This window comes from Sceloporus undulatus, chromosome 2 (genome assembly GCF_019175285.1).
Source record: "Sceloporus undulatus isolate JIND9_A2432 ecotype Alabama chromosome 2, SceUnd_v1.1, whole genome shotgun sequence".
In the NCBI taxonomy this organism is placed as follows: domain Eukaryota; kingdom Metazoa; phylum Chordata; class Lepidosauria; order Squamata; family Phrynosomatidae; genus Sceloporus; species Sceloporus undulatus.
The window spans coordinates 13084355-13102176 of record NC_056523.1 but is presented as its reverse complement, the minus strand read 5'-3'; the positions used below and the strand labels follow the sequence as shown (position 1 = coordinate 13102176).

General features: G+C 41.5%; 1 protein-coding gene across 1 annotated transcript in view; it reads right to left on the bottom strand.

The window, feature by feature from the left end:
- Window positions 1-17675, bottom strand: part of LOC121921989 (zinc finger protein RFP-like) — an 85932-nt gene extending 68257 nt beyond the window's left edge. The window contains exons 1-5 of the mRNA XM_042450829.1: window positions 17592-17675; window positions 10422-10652; window positions 8574-8596; window positions 7562-7677; window positions 7110-7190 (exon numbers count right to left, since the gene is read on the bottom strand). Coding sequence (XP_042306763.1) covers window positions 7110-7190; window positions 7562-7677; window positions 8574-8596; window positions 10422-10637 — 436 coding nt within the window. The 5' untranslated portion in view covers window positions 10638-10652; window positions 17592-17675. The remainder of the gene's footprint in view (window positions 1-7109; window positions 7191-7561; window positions 7678-8573; window positions 8597-10421; window positions 10653-17591) is intronic.
- Window positions 17676-17822: the final 147 nt, after the last annotated feature.

Here is a 17822-nt window from a genome sequence, read left to right as displayed (position 1 = left end):
CCACCACCGTCTCATCATGACTGGCTTTATCATCACTGTGCATTCTTCACTGAATACAGTACAAGAGGACAAACATCTGCCACAATCTATGACCACATTACACGTTACATTACCTATCATTACAATCTCTTGTTTGCCTGAGCCGAAAGAATAGGGGAAGAAGTAAACAAAAGCCCAAACAGACAGGCCAAAGTAAAGCTGTTTCGGGTCACCTTGGAAATATGTTGTTTAAATGACACACACATCTTAAGAGGTCAGAAGCTGCGCCAAAGCTGTGCTCCAATCCTTAGGATTGGAGCATGGCTTTTGGCGCCACTTCTGACCTCTTAGGATGCATGCATCATTTAAACAGCTCCTCCAAAGTGACCTGAAGCAGCTTTATTTTGGCCTGTCTGTCATGCCCAGAGATACAATGTGCATCTGTTTAATTTGTATATTCTTAGCTTTCATTATAGCTCTTTAAAATATTTTCTATCCATTTAAATATTTATATTCTGCCCTTTGTCTGATGTTTTAAAAGATATTACATGCCCAACTCCTTCAACCTTTTCTAGAATCACAGAACTGGAAGAGCCCCAAAGGCCATGCAATCCAATCTCAGGAACTCACAATGAAAGCATCCCTGGACTTTATCATACGTAGGTCCTATGTGCTTCCATCCCCAAAATGGTTAAAGTGATGGCCTCCCAGAAAAGCAAGTCCATTTGCTCTTGGTCATCACACAGAGAGCACAACAAGGGGTTAAAAGCACATTAAAATGAGCTCAATGTGAATTTGGCTATCAACAAATCCTCATTGCCTGCTTGGAAATACCTTCTCTGAGCTTGCTCCAAAGTATTATTTCCACAAGTGCGCGTGCGCACACACATGCACACACACACATGCGCGCGCTCTGGGAAGGGGATACCAGGGGAGGAGAATCCTCTTTGCCACATTAACCCCAAAAGGTGTTTCAGAGAAAGGCAGAATGAGTCTGCCCTTTGCAAAGTCCTAAAACACACAAGAGAGAGGGAGGAGGAGGGCCGATTCCATGCCCTCCTTGTGCCATCATCTCCACACACCAGGATCCTGCAGGTGGGCAATGGGAATTGTAGTCCACAACATCTGGGGAACAAGTATTGGGGAAGTTTCTTGATAAAGGCAGAGATTCTGTTCTGAGAAAGCCCTGGTGATGCTCCCGTGTCTCCTGAGCAAACTAAGCCTGGGTAGGGAATGGTCAAAAACCCTTCCTTAGTAGATCCTGATCTACCTTCTGCCTGGGTAGAAGCTGGAACTCCTTGGAAAATTAAGGGGGCATTCACACTTTTTGTTTTGTCCTGAGGAGATGTGGATTGTTGCGCTGATGCATACTGGGGTTTGCTTTGTGTTCGCAAATCTCTTTGAGTCATTTTAAGCCTAGCATTATTCACACATGCCAAGGTTTCAGGATAAAATGGAGCCACCTCCCTTCGAAAGAACGATACAAAACAAATGTCTTTCAAGAAGTTTTCAAAACCACCTGCTACCTTGTGGGACCTCTCAATCTTTGAATGATTTTTTTTCTTACAAGGAAGCCAATGAAAAAGTGGGAGACCAACTTTAAACTTTAAAGTGTTAGGAGTGATAGAAAAAGAGTCTTTGGGCTCATTCCCACTTGGAGTATAATCTGCATTCGAACCTGGCTCCGCTCCGTTAAGTAAAGCGATTTCAAAAGGTCCCTCGTTCACACTATGAAAAGGGACCTTGTTTGGAACTGCTTTTTTAGCTGGGAGCACTTGTCGTTCCCACTAGAGGAGTCAGGGAAGGTGGCTGCCCTTCACCCCCTTCCCCCAAAACCCTTCCCACAGGACTCTCTCTCTTCCAGGGCCGCAAGACCTGTCAGCCCCGGGAAAAGCAGTAGCAGCAGCCTGGAAGGAAGGAAGGAATGAAGGAAGGAAGGAAAGAGGCAAGGGGAAGGAAAAGAAGGGGGAGAGGGGGAAGGAAGCCCCGCCACCACCAGGCAAATTGCTTTCTCCAGCAATGAGGAACCCAGGAAGAGGCAGAGAAGAAGGGCAAGAGAAATTTTTTGCTCCATAGAATTGATCGCAAAATGAATCTATTGCTAAAGCAACTACTTGCTTTAGCAATAGATTGATTTTGCGATAAAAAACCCCAACACAATTCTGATCTGGCATTCCCACTTACTAGACATGCTTCAGAATCAAGCTTTCTTTTTTTAAAAAAAAACACTCCCAAACTAGTGTCAGGAAACCCCGGACCTATATGTGTTTTCCACAGACCTTTCCTCTTCTAATCGATCAAATGAGGATTGGAAGTGCGTTCAAATGTGAATAAGGGTCATATAGCCCGCATCACGCTTCACATTAACTGTAGAGGGAATGAGGCCTCAATTTGCACTCAAGTGTCTTAATCCATCTAGGGAGTTTATCACATGGGTTAATTTTGGCATTAAAGAGAGATTAAAGGGCATTTAAAGCATCCTGTAAATAAAGTGGAAATGATGAGTAATTGCACGAATGATTATCACAAGCAATTGCGCAAATAAAGTGATATCGTAAATGTATTGTCGCTGAAATCCTAAAAGTAAAAAGATGTGCCTTAATGCTTCTTTGTGACCACTTTAATGGCAGGTTTTGTGCAATGTCGTGTGAAATCGTTTCGTCTATTTATGCAACTTTTCCAGGATATTCACAGGATAAACTCTCAATCTTCATGTGATAAACTCTATAGAGGCAGCCAGAAAGGGCAAGGAAACCCAAAAATGCATCAGCTACTAAGGCATGGCTTCTTGGAGATCCCCCCAGAAGAGTTCTGCTAGAGATCTTGATTGAAAAATAATAATAAACATTCTTGAGCTGTACATGCAATAATTTTAATGCAAGGATTCCTTGGAAACTCAAAAATCCCTTCCAGTAGTCTGAGGCAAAAGCAAACTGCTGTAGCCATTTGTAGCTTGCTTCTTGCCATGGCTCCATCCTACAGAATCCTGGAATTTGGAGCTTCATGAGGCACCAGCTCTCTTTGGAAGAGAAGGTGCAGACCCTTGTAGGACTATGACTCTCAGGGTACTATTGGATCACGGGGACCAGATGTGATAACTGCAAAGGAGGACAAGGCACTGTATAAAATGTAGGACATTCAAGAAAAATGTAGGGCATTACTAAATAAAAACAAACACTGATATAAATACAAATTCATGCTTCTTAGAGCCTTATCATACTAGTCGAATCCCGCACAGAAGCAGGATTTTTAAAAGTGGGGGGGGGAAGCAAATGCGGGATGTTTTTAGACGATGTTTCTTCCAAAGAGCAATAACGTGAAACTAAAGCAAACAGAAAGTCGAGAAAAGCAACACCTTTTTTACTTTCGGAAGTTTCCGAAAATAAAAATGTGTCGGTTTTGTCGACTTTCTGTTCGCTTTATTTTCGCGTTGTTGCTCTTTGGAAGAAACGTCATCTGAAAAACATCCTAAATTAGCGGGTTTTTTTTCCTACTTTTTAAAATCCTGTTTCTGCCCGGGATTCGTCTAGTATAATAAAGTCCTTAGTCCAGCACTAAATGGAAGACATTTTGGAATTCTGCCTGGAGAGAAGGATGAAATGTAGGACATGTCCTGGAAAAGGAGGATGTAGGGTCACCCTGGCATAACCCTTCCATGTCTCACAAAATTACAAATCCCAGAATTCCACAGCATGGAACCAGGGCAGTTAAAGCAGTGTCAAACTGCATTAATTCCTCAATGCAGCTGCAGCCTATGTCAAAAGTCTGTTCCTGAGTCCATCTTGTCTTTTCCAAACGCTGTTGCAGAAGCAAAACTTTTACTGCAAGGGAAAACGCCCAGCCTCTGAAAGCAAAAGAAGTGAAACTAAAGTTGGTAGACTGCAGACATGGCTGCAAGTAGGAATACTGTCCAGGATCTTTCTGAGGAAGCCACTTGTTCCATCTGCCTGGACTATTTCAGAGACCCAATGATCATCCCCCAGTGTGGGCACAATTTCTGCAGAGACTGCCTGACCCACTGCTGGGGGGATTCAGAGGAAGAGGCCTCCTGCCCCCATTGCAGACAGGCTTTCCAGCAAGGGAGCCTCTTGCCAAATAGGCAGCTGGCCAACTTTGTAGAAATCAAAGGCTTTCATGGCCGGCATCCTTATTTTTTTGTGTTTTTCGGGCTATGTAGCCATGTAGAAGAGTTTATTCCTGATGTTTCTCCAGCATCTGTGGCTGGCATCTGTTGGGTGTGTGTGTGTGTGTACACATACACACACACACACACACTGTGTGACCCTGAGTGATTTGCATGTGTCTTGTTCTATTGCTAATGGCAGGCCTCAGGGTGGGAGGGTCTGCAAATGAGGATTAATGTCTGCTTGATTATTGCTCATTGTCTGCTAGGAAACCTCTGACCCTGGGAGATTTCTCATTTGCATTTGTTGAGTCTTCATCTTGCTATTTTTCAGGACTGGTAGCCAAACCTTGTTTAATTTAAGGGTTTCTTCTTTTCTGTTGAAATTATCCAGGTGTTTTTGGATCTCAATGGCTTCCCTGTGCATCCTGACATGGTAGTTGTTGGCATGGTCCAGAATTTCAGTGTTTCAAACAGTATTTTATGCCCAGAATGGTTTATAACATGTTCTGCTACTGTTGATTTTTCTGGCTGGCCCAGTCTGCAGTGTCTCTCGTGTTCCTTGATTCTTGTTTGCACACTGTGTTTGGTGCTCCCTATGTAGACATGTCTGCAGCTGCAGGTTACGCAGTAAACTCCTGCAGCTGTGAGAGGGTCTCTCTGGTCCTTGGTGGTCTCTCATCCAAACTACCAGGCTTGACCCCACTTAGCTTGGGATCAGGTGCCTGCAGGGTATTTAGGCCTATGTCTTGCCCTCAGATAATAATTTTTTAAAAATACCACCTCTTATTTACTGGTACATAAAACACCTTGTCACAAATGGAACTTGGCAACTTTTATTGAAATGGCACACTTTACCTCCAGGAAAAACAGCAGCATTTAACAGTTGAGAGAGAATAAGGATGAGAGAGACACTAAAATGGCTTCTGAGTGAGTGAGGCTAAAGTGGAAGCAACAACCATGTAAGTATATAATATTCTCAGTGTCACTCTAAAGTACCCACATTCATGCATCCTGGAACCAATATATTTACTACCACTCCAGAGTGAACAAGATTGTTCCCTGAAAGTAACTTGAAGTAATTCTACTCATCTCCTTGTTTACCCATTCACTTTTCCTCCAAAGTGATTAAGATTGTGACTCAAAGTAATGCTACTGAAGTAACTCTACTGTTTGTTTATCCATTCAGTTTTCCTCAAAATTGATTAAGATTGTTCTCTTAAAGTAATTCAAAGTAACTTTGCTCAAGTAATTCTACTCATCTCCTTGTTTAGCCATTCACTTCTCCCTGGGGTGAAAGAGGAAAAACTGAGCCAGAAATATGATTGATCTCTCTCTTAGGAAAAACTAACAGAAAAGTTATCTTTCCTGGACAATCTTGAAATTCCTACAACTCTGGAAGTTACAGTGCCAAAAGGTATTCCTCCCCCCCCTCCACACACAACAAACTCTACTAAAGCATCCAAAATTCAGTACTCTTGCTCAACACCCAGAAAAAGGGGCGGATCCTCTTACTTGAAATTATGGGCGAACTGAAACTATAAATGAATTCATCTGTGTCTGCATTGAAGAAGGACACTCGGCCCTCTGAGCAGTCAAGGCACACACGGATCTTCTCTGGTTTCTGCCTTAAAATCAAAACAGTATCATCATCATCTTCTTGGAGTGCAAAAGCCAAGAGCCAACGAGAGCAGACTGAATTTCTCCAGCGCTTTCCCACCACCCAGACCCCTTCGGGAGGAGGACGAACAGGATAGTACCTAGTCACAGATGCCCTGGCGATTCCAAGAGCCCATTCCCGCCCCAATCCACACACCTTCACCTCCCAATAATGCCTCCCTGAAGAGAAAACCTGACGGCCCAGAACACAGTGCGAACATTTAAATCCTCTAGGACGTTCAAGCAATGGCTCAATAAAGTTGACATGGCACACCTTCTTCAGGTCTGGAGAAATCCAGAGATTCTGAAAGGCTGTGTCTTGATCCAGAGTAACTTGCACTGCAGGACAGAAAGAAGAGAGTTCAAGAAAAAGAATACAGTAATTTGTATACACAGCTCTTCCCTATATAAGAACCAAACAATGAAGATTATCAGATAGGGGAAGGGAGTGAAACCTGTCCTAATCCCATCCATGACAGAGATTGCTCAAAAGACATTCATACATTTGCGCTGATCCTGTCATTAAACTGTCAGTGAAGTGGAATTGCATAAATGTGTTCCTCCGTTAATACAAAATGAAGAGCAAGGACTGGACAATTCCACTTCACTGACAGGACAATGACAGAATCAGGGCGACGTCAGATACAAGTCTTTTGCACGATCGCAGTCAATCACAGTTTACTGATGGGGCACTGACAGGATAAGTGTGATATTGTATGAAGATCTTCTCACAACCGTGCGATACAAACAGGAAAAGGATGGGACAAATTTTTTGTCAATTTATGGCTACCTCATTGGGTTTTCTAAGGCAAGGAATATTCAAGAGATGGTTTTGCCAGTTCCTTCCTATGAAATAGATCTTACAGCACCTGGTATTCATGGATGGTCTCCCATAACCAGGGCTGACCCTGCTTAGCTTCCAAGACCAGATGGGATCTGGTGCCTTTAGGGTGTTGAGACCCACCAAACAATTCTGTTGTCAACTGCCATTGAGTTGACCTTGGCTTCTGGCAACCCTGTGAATGAACCATCCCAAGAGACCTTACCCTCTACAGCAATGGTCATCAAATGGTGCGGCAGGACCCCCAGAAGGGGAACAAGGGTTGTCCTGAGGATGAAGTGGAGGAGGAGAACAGGGGAATAAAGCATTGCAAAGACAAAATGGGAAGGAATGCACTACCTTACTTCATTTACTGGATAAAAAGTGGGATATGAACTCAACTATCAGATAAATTAATACGTTTGGTTTTCCTGACAGCTCTTCTCCATTTTATCTGATGCATGGGGAAAGTCTTAAGCAGACTTTTGTCTTCTGCTAGTTATTACAGGTTTCCATTTCAGACCTTACCTCTGTTGCCTTTTTGTTCCTCTGATAAGCTTCTTTTAAATCTCTTCCTTCCTCTTCCTTTCAGTATTACAGCCATTTCATCTTAAATGAATATAAATGAATAAGAACAATGAATGACAAAATGTGGATCAACTGGGCAACTCATCACTCTGATGCTGACTCTTCACAGCCTGGCATCCTTTTAGGGACATACAGACACACACTTTTCCCTTATGGCATGGTCTTCCATGTCTCCTGAGGCATGGGTAAGATCAGAGAAGCATCTAACTATGCCTTTGTAGTCAGATGCAAAATGATTACAAGATCACTGAGGCTTCCAGAGGGTCCTGGTGGATATCTGCACTGCTGTAACTGTTTGCATCTTGCTATGGGATCATAATTGGATACTTCTCCATTCCTTTCTGTTCCACACTCTGGTTCTTTTATTTAAAAAAACTTGCAACAATGCATACCATTAAATGTCTTCACCACATTATCCAAGAAAATTCTTCGATCACAAAATTTCTGGATTCTTGTTTTCAGTTCTGTTGGAAAAGCCACTGGATTTTCTATCTTTCTGTTGTCAAACCTGAAATTGTAAATATGGTGTTGCCTACCATAATTTTGTTGGAAGATAAATAGTTTCACATCATTTCTGTTTAATGACTACCCTATGGCAAACCCTATTATGAGGCTTTCTTGGCAGAATTTGTTCATTGAGGGTTTGCTCTTGCCTTTCTCTGAGGCGGAGAGAGTGTGCCTTGCCCTAAGTCATTCAGTAAGTTTCTATGACTGAGTGGAATTTGAACTCTAGTGTCCTAGTCCAACAGCTCAGACCATGACACCATGCTTTCTCTCCCTTCCCACAATTAATGTCAACAAAATCCTTTTCAGAGTTTTGCAGGGAATCAGACAATGTATTTTTTTAAAAAGGTCCAATTCAAAGCTTTGCCCAAGCTAGCTTGCTGCCTTCCAGAGTGGCACAAGACACTGTGCCATCCTCAGAGCTGAAGAACAAGCCAAACTGTTCAGCTGGGTTTTGTGCACTGAATGGAAAGTGACACCATCTTTTGCTTTGCTTAAGATAGGAAAACCTCTCAGGCTAGCCCAGGACATATTCATTTGCCATTTTGGTTCCTTCTTTCCTTCCCAAAACTGTCTCCTGCAACAATAATGACTTTTCTGGTCATTAAATAACTTTTATCATAAAGCTGTATGAAAAAGCTGATACCTGAACATGATTTTTCTCTTCTTTTTTTTTGTCCTCCACTACCACTATTCTTGTACTAATTCTTTTTAAGATCATAAGCCACAGTAAACAGCTCAAGTGCTTGACAGACAGGTAACATATGAAGGAAGCGAACATGCAAACATGCACGCGCATGCACACACACACACCTTCCTACAGGATCTTGAAAATGATGTATTATGACTGAGGGACACATACCATTCCATGGATCAAAGAACACGAGGGGAGCAACATACCTTACAAGGCTCTTTCCAAAATCCTACGTGGGAAAAAATAAAGTATTACTGAGGAGTTTAGCTTTATTCTCCATATCAATGAATTCTGCATCCACGGATTCAACCATCCACGATTTGAAAATATTCCAAAAAGTATATATACCAATAGCAAACTTTGATTTTACCATTTCATACAAGGGACACCATTTTTCTATGCCATTATAGTCGCCACACCTTTCTTGTGGACTTTAGGTCTGCAGTCTTGAATACTCAGAGAGGTTATTTTTATTTATTATTTTCAATAATGCAAAATGATTGCTTTGTGCTTGTAATGTACTGCATTACTGAAAATGCTTTAGTTCTAACAACATCACCATGCTATGAACAACTTTAGTTGCTGAATAAAGTTCTCTGGGTTTTGCACTGAGATTAGCCAGTACATGACACGGTTCCTTGCCTTTCTACATTATGAAGATCAACAGTCTCCTAGGTTCTCTGCTCCTGGGGTGGAAATTGGGTGTTATCTTCCCCCTGCCCACTGCCAATTCTTTCCCCTCAATATAGGAATCAAAAGGTTTAATCCTAACCCCTGCTGGAAACCTCCAGAAGATGAAACTCTTGCAGTCGTTTCTTTCTTTGCTTCTTTTTTAAAAGTCTGAAATAGCCCGGGGGGTGGGGGGGGTGGATGTAGCCTAAAGAGGTGAGGAGAAATGAGCACTCTGCCCTTGGTTCATTCCAGCCCAGCTGCTTTCAAAATGAATCTGATTTTTTCTTAAGTACAGCTATTTAAAGAGTCCAGCTCTCTTCCTAATCTGGGGCTGGAGGTGTGTCACGCTCCCTCTAAAAGAGTGTTTGCAGTTTGGGGGTGCTCCTGGATCTGTCTCTCCAAATGTCATCTTTGGTAGATGTGATGCTCAAGAGTCCCTGCTTTGCCTGATATGCCAACCGCACCCCTTCCTAGAATCAGAAGACCTAAAGATGGTAGTGCATGCGCTTGTAACCTCAAGGCTGGAGTTCTGCAATGCACTCTACCTTTGGGTTATGTTCATTCAAAATCTGGAAACTCCAGCTAATTCAGAATATGGCAGCCAGACTGATTACAGGTACATCCAGGAATGATCACATTACAGCCATCTTAAAATTACTCCACTGGCTGACAATTAGTTTCCGGTTATCTACAGGATTGTCTCCTTCTGTACAATCCATCTTGTACACTCAGTTTCTCTGGAAAATGTTTGCTCCACCCAGCCAGGCCTAGACTGGCAATGCTTACCCAGAGGACCTTTTGTCTGCTGGCCCTAGACTGGCGTGGTCTGCCAGAGGAGATACGGCAGCTGAAAATGCTCACTCCATTTAAAACAGCACTAAAGACATCTCTCTTCCAGCAGGCCTACCCTGTGTCCATTTTAAATCATGACTTTTTAATTTGTATATTCTAAACAACGTTCTCTTGTGAATGCATTGTAAAAGTTTTATAGTATTGTACGATAACTAGTGGTTTTATGTGTTCTTAATTGTGTTTTGTATTTTAATGTGTTGCACTCTACCTTGATCCCTGAGAAGTGAGAAATAAAAAAATTATTACAGTACGCCCACAGATGACGCGGGTGCGCCATACGCTGCTTCCAGCATACGCTAGAAGGCACACTGGAAAGACTTCTCCCACGGCCCAGAAGAAGCAATGGGGTGCACGCCTGTATTGCGTGCCCAGGAACAAGCCCCATTATACCTAATTGGGCTTGAGTTTATGTGTTTTTTCCGTTATGTGGCGGGGTTCGGAATGGATCCCTCGCGTAAGGGAAGGGCCAACTGTAGCATTATATTTTTATCTTGCTCAGTTCAGTTGCAGTGTTGCTACTACATATTCACCTGCAAAAACTCCTTCTCATCCTCCCAATATCTGTCTTCCATCTCAGTGTGGATGTTGTCAACATAGCTCTTCTCACTATGGACTTTGGCCTCATAGCTCTTCTTACTGTCCATAATCGTTCTCTCCAGTGCTACCAGGTCCGACATCCACATATACTCTTGATCCTCCAGAAGCTGGTGTAGCCTCTTGAACTCTGCCACTACTTTCTTCCTCATGACCTCCGTCTGCTTCTACAAAGAAATGGCAAAAAGAGACAAGAGGAAGGTCAACTTGAGGAACAACTACATCAGGGATGAGCACCTGTGGCCCTCTGGTTATTTTTGGATATCATCTCCAATCACCCGCTGCCTGAGGTGTTAAGCAGGAAATAAATGGAGGGCTACAGTTGTTTACCCCTGATCTATTGACATTCCACTGTCTGGGGAAAATAAAGTTTCCTCCCTTGGATTCCCCAGACACATACTGGTTCAGGATCCAGTGTTTGTTGTTGTTTTGTGCCTTTGCTTCCAATGTACTGTGACCCTAAGGCTTGGGGTTTTCTTGGTAAGTTTCTTCTGAGGGGAGTTGCCTTTGCCATCCTCTGAGGGTGAGAGAGTGTGACTTGCCCAAGGTCACCCAGTGAGTTTCATGGCAGAGCCGGGATTCAAACCCTGGTCTCCAGTCATAGTCCAATGATCAAACCTCTACAGTAGTGCTCTAATTTGTAAGAGAACAGGTGGGTGACAAGCCTGACTGTCCTATTCTTCTCTTCTCTTACATAGATGGTGAAGCCGCAGGATTTGGAGGAATTAAACCTAAGAGTGATACTCCAAATCTCAAAACTGTAAAATTCAAAGATAGACTCAAAACATATAGAACTGAAGGTGCCTTAGTCTAAAAATGCAGAGGCAGATTGTGACCTGACCTTTCCAACAATCAAAGAAGAACTATATTCTATGGTATAAAGTCACTTTACAGGGGACAGACGGAGTTATATGATCTAACTATACCCTCTTTTTGAGTTCATTATGTTTAAGAACAGCTAGAAAGCTATGGTCTTTAAGGTAATGTAATCTGGTATGAGTGCTCCACCAGAGCTAGCTTGAAAAAGATGAGCCCTCCCTCCGGTCCATCTGCCTTGGTCCAGGCCTCAGAGGGAGAGAAGAATGCTGGACCTGATCCCCCCTTCACCATTCCCTTCTCCTTTTGTGTCATGTCTTTTTAGATTGTCAGCCTGAGGGCAGGGAACCGTCTATTATCCCCTCTGTTGGAAACCACTCGGATTCCCAGTGATTGGGCAGCATATAAATAAATCCTATTATTACTATTATTTGGAACATATGCATGTAATGGATATATATTAGAGTGTTAATTTGTCATTTGTAACTATATGTTAATGGATACAATTAGTTTTTTAAATGGCAGGTATTGATAGTGTCATAATGAAATGGGGATTTGCCAAAGATGATGTCAGTTTGAAAAAATATAAAATTTTGAGCTTTGCCTCTTGTCTCGGTCAAACTTGCCTTGATTTTGCAAAACCTAATAAAGTTTTTGTTCATGTTTAAAATCCTCTGGCTTCTTGTTCAATTTTTTGGCTAACATACTGAGAGGAAGGAATATCTGTATTTTTTGCAGTTCACGATTCCATGGCTACAAAGACGCCTTAGCTTATTAGAACACAGTTTCCCTGCAATGCCTTGAACTGGGAAACTATACTTCATGCGCTCCTTAGAAAACAGGATTACAAATCAAGATCAGTGTAGTGTCCATGATCCAGTTTCCCAGTTTTGCAGCTCACATTAAAACACTGGTTTAACCAAAACTTGAAAAGGTTACTTTTTAATTCCAGCTCCCAATGGCACAGTTGAAGGACTCTGTTGTCTAAAAAGTTAGTTTTCTAAGCTATAGGTCTTAACAAGCCAGGAGAAATTTCTCTCCAACTAGTTGGGCAGTAAGGAATTGCAAAGCTAAAGGAGGAACAGTCACAGCATTTATTGGGCAAAAACATTAATTTGCATCTAGGGAGGTTGTTCATCCATAAATAAATAATAAAAATTTTATTTGTATCCCACTTTTCTGTAACTAGACAATCAAAGTGGCTCACAACATATCAAAATCCACATTTACAACAATTGTGTCCCAAATTCCCCCCTTAAAACAGGATTAAACATGTTACAATTAAAATATCTATTAAAACAGAATAAAAAAGAAAGAAAATATATACAGTATGACAAGGACAGAGCGGTGGGCTAATCCATGATGTGGGGGGCAGTCATTCTGTGGCCGGGCACTTTTATTCAGGAAAGGCTTGCCGGAAGAGATCCGTCTTGACAGCTTTTTTAAAGCCGTCTAAGCTGGCAATTTGATGGATCTCGTCTGGCAGACCATTCCATAGTTTAGGAGCAATTGCAGAGAAGGCCTTCTGGGAGGTAGCAGTTAGTCTGGTTTTTAAAGGTTGCAATAGATTCCTCCCAGAGGACCTGAGGGTGCGGGGCGGATTATGTGGGAGCAGGCGATCCCTCAAATAGGTTGGGCCCAAGCCATGTAGGGCTTTAAAGGTTATAACCAAAACCTTGCACTGTGCCTGTAAACTAATAGGCAGCCAGTGAAGAGATTTTAGAACAGGTATTATTCAGTCACTCCTAGTTTTTCCAGCGACCAGCCCGGCTGCCATATTTTACACTAGTTGAAGTTTCTGGACTAGGCACAAGGGTAACCCCATGTAGAGCGCATTACAGAAATCAAGTTGTGAAGTTACCAGTGAATGTACAACAGTTTCTATGTCCTTTACTTCCAGGAAAGGGTGCAGCTGGCGTATCAGCTGAAGTTGATAACAGGCGCTCCTGATCGTCGCAGTTCTCATGTGAAGCGATGGATCTAGGAGCACCCCCAGACTGCAAACACAGTCCTTTGTGGAGAGCGTGACCCCATCTAGGACTGGAGGTTGGAACCCTATACCTGGTTTGGGGGGCCCTACTGGATTCAGCCTGAGTTTTCCTCATCCAGCCCATTACCGCTTCAAGACACTGATTGAGGGGGAAAATGCCATCTGTTGTCATAGCTGCGGATCGGAACATGCAGATATATATTTGGGTGTCATCAGCGTACTGTCCCATTTCTGCGAATGATTTCTCCCAGCGGCTTCATATAAATGTTGAATAGCATTGGGGACAGTATGGCGCCTTGAGGGATGCCACATTTAAGCTCCATTTTCAAGGAGTGACTGTCCCCAAGCATCCTCCTCTGGAATCTACTCAAGAGGTTTGACAAGGTTTCCCATGACATTCTTGCAAACAGGCTGGAAAAGAGCCATTGTTGAGCACCCTTTGCGTTCGGCCAGTCAACCAATTACAGATCCATTTAACAGTTACTTTGTCTAGCCCACATTTTACAAGCTTGTTTGCAAGAATGTCATGGGAAACCTTGTTAAAGGCCTTACTGAAATCAAGATATACTATATCCACAGCAAGTTGTTTCTGACTTAAGATGACTATATAATGGGGTTTTCTTGGGAAGTTTTATTCTGAGGAGCTTCACCATATCTTTCCCCTGAGGCTGAGAGTATGCGACTTGCCCAAGGCCACCCAGTGGGTTTCATGGCCAAGCGGGAAATCAAACCCTTGTCTTCAAAGTTATACTCCAACACTCAAACCATTATATTATGCCACACTGCAGGAGCGTTTAGTATCTCTTACCACAAAAGCCTGTGGGAATAGAATCATTTATCACTCCTCCCAAGAGCAAACACACATGGCAAATGCTGATAGGAGACTTAACAGAACAAACGGAGCTACAGAAATACAAAGCACCAGCATACTCAGAAAATCTGGAGCTTTGCAATCAATCAATCAATCAATCTCAAAGGAGGCATCCTTCGTAGCAATCTATAAGAACTGGACATGGCCAGTGCCCATGGAATATAACATGGTCACTGAAAAAAAGAATTGAATATTGTATTACCAATAATACAAAATGAAAGAGTATTAAAAATATTGGAAAGTGAAATTTCAAAATTTGTGTGGGCGGGGAAAAAACCAAGAATAAAATGGAAAATCATGAAGGATACAAAAGAAAGAGGCAGATTCTGGATCCCTGATCTGAAAACATACTATTAGGCTTGTACAATCACTTGGTTAATCCCCATGGATTAGATTTACAGACAAACAAATACTAAATCTTGAAGGTTTTAATAAACTGTATGGATGGCATGGATACCTCTGGTATAAAAGATCAGAAGTTAATCGACAATTTGAAGATCACATTATTAGGAAATCATTGCTGTCAGTTTGGAATAAAATCAAAGTAAAATTTTACAGACAATTACCAGGCTGGGTATCCCCACAAGAAGCTTGGAAGTTTGAAATATTACCAGATACAAAAAACCCAGTAAGATACTCAGAGTTAATCAATTGGGAGGATAACACTCCAACTCTAAAGACAAATAAAATGTTAGAAGATGACGTAATTATGCCTCTGTTTTCCGTATATACAAATTAGAGAAAGGTTAAAACATATACATTCCAAAAAGGTTCAGATTTAAAACTAGAGGGCATCATTAGTCAGAATAATGAGTTTGGGGCCAGTCCCACTGGCTGGTTTGCTCCTGAAGGAACTGGGCGGATTCAGAGGCTTCCCTCCCGAATCTCTCCGTTACCAAGTGCCCACTAAGATTCTGGGGCATTTTAGCACGAATGCCCTCTACAAGAAATCGAGTTGGCACATCCTGTCGATCAAGCGATCGTCATAGATGACATTTGCAGGGCATCAGAAGTGTGCTTCCCCCCTCCTTTTTTTTTTTAAAGAGCCAGGCACAAAATGCTCCAAAATGCGTACATTTTGTCAAGTTTAAAAACCTGTTTTGTGTGTACGCGTGTGTGTTGTGGGCATTTGGGTCAGTGCAGGTTATGATCTGCCCTTGCCCCCATTTTCAACCCCAAAATGCAAGCTAATGCATCCTGTATCCCCCACTCCTTGCCAGCCCAGAATGCCTCATACACATGTAATAATAATAATAATAATACACTCTTACCCCGGGATACGAATGCGCCGCGTTACGAAATTTCCGGGTTACGAAAAAAAAAATAATACAAAATAATTCCGGGTTACGAAGGTTTTTCCGGCTTGCGAAAAAAGTTTTGGTGCTTTTCGGCGCCATTTTGCACGGAATCGCGGCTTTTCCCCATTAGCGCCTATGGCAATTCGGCTTGCGAAAGACTTCCGGGTTACGAAAATGGCGGCGGAACGAATTAATTTCGTAACCCGGGGGACGAGTGTAATAAATTCCTCACCTCAGAAATGCCAGAAAAGGATGCGATTGCCATGCATTCTTTTTTGCTTTTAAAAGCAATTCAGGGCTACCTCTGAATTCAGTAGCAAAAGCATGTATCATTTTGTCTAATTGATAAGAGCAACAAATATAACATTCGAATTGTTAGATTCATTCGCAAGTAGCCCTTTGCAACATTTCCCCTTTGCTGGAAGCGAGCAGATGAAAGGGAAAGGGAACAAGCTGCTAGCCACGTTCTATCCATCTATATATCTGCCTCAAGCAAAAAACATGCACATTTTTTGTGAAAAATAATTTAAAAAATATAAAAGGGGGGAAGGTGCTGGATGGGAGCTCCATTTGTGCCCTGCCTAAATTATATAAGCTACTATTGCAAAGAGAAATGGAACAGGAGACTATCAAAGAATGCACTATTAAATGGGCAAGAAACATAGGTCATTCCATCAAACTGCAAGACTGAGAGAGAGTCTGGGGCCAAGGTATTAAATTAACATTATCAACGGACATGAAAGAAAATCTGTATAAAATGATTCACCGATGGTACCTATCCCTCAATAAATTGGCAAAAATCAATAAGAAAGACAAAGGAACGTGTAGGAAGTGTGTTAAAAATCCAGGAACTTTCTATCACATCTGGTGGACCTTCCCCAAAGCAAAGTTATATTGGAAAAAGATTCATGATCTAATTCAAAAAATACTTCATATCCAATTAAAATTCAAACCAGAATGTTTTCTATTAAACATGATTGAGGGAAAGAAAGAGAAGCAGCATCTGAAAATAATCTTATATTTAATAACAGCTGCAAAGATGGTATATACAAAGACATGGAAGGAGAAAGAGATTCCATCAACAGATGATTGGTTACGGAAAAGCCTAGATATGTTAGAACTTGTTAACAATGTATTTAAATGGAAGGTGAATGGAAGATATGGACAAGATTGGGGCTTGTTTAAAAGTTTCTGCAAAGATTACTGGAAATAAGCATATACAGAAAGACAAACTTACAAACCACAGACAAATATTCAGAAATATAGATAGGATGTCAATACCCTCTTATGTTTGGATATTACACTATATTAGATAGAAACATTAATTATGCAAGCAGCTCTTAATGCAAGAGAACAAATGTATAACCTTGCAACCACCTTGGTTACCAAACACTTATTAATGAACAGAACGGATAAAATAGATTAACTAGTGTGTTTTGAAGCATTTCTAAAAGGCTTGAAAAACAGAATGGTGTTGTATAGTTGTCTATACACTGATTAAATCACAGACTGGACATATATAATATGTGGTTTATTCAGAGAATAGCTTGATAAGAATACAGTTAATAAATGCTTAATTATTTGCCAAATGAAGGGAAACCATAAAGAATGAGTGAATAGGATTGGATGGGTGGGGAGGGTGGATGGATGGATAAGTGAGAGAAATAAAAGGTAATTAAAAATTCTGGTAAAATAATAATTCACTTACAAGAAGACTATGTAAGGAAAGAGGGAAGAATTACTCTGTAATTATTTTTGGTCTGAATTGAAGTTATGGAACATCCTCGGTTTATTGTAAATAGTCGCTCTAATGTACATACCGAATAAAAACAATTAAATGGCAGATCACATAACACTAGAAAGAAAGAAAGAAAGAAAGAAAGAAAGAAAGAAAGAAAGAGCAGAATATGTAGATGAGATGCCTGGAAATGTTCTGACTGCAAGGAATGGTTGATTGGAACCCAGAATGGAAGTGTTCCTATTATGCAATGTATATACTACAACCTTTTATTGCAGTTCCAAATTGTAAACATGAATTTTTACAGTTAAGACTATGTAACAAGGGTGCTTTTATTTTATTTAAATTTTGCCCACTGAGTTTCAATGCCTTTGTCCCCCATTTTGTTCCTACCAGCCACTCTTTTGTTTTGCCTTCAGTATTTGACTCGCAGTTCCCAGAAAGATCGTATCCAATGATCTCCACTTGCTTCAAATAGCCTTCAATTTGATCCTGAGAAGAGAAATCAAGGTTAATCAAGGACCAGAAAGCAAGCACACACTATAAAGCCCAGCCACATACATGTCTGAAGGGAGGGTCTGATGTTCTCCTTGATTTTCTCTCTTGATCAACAAACCCCTCTAG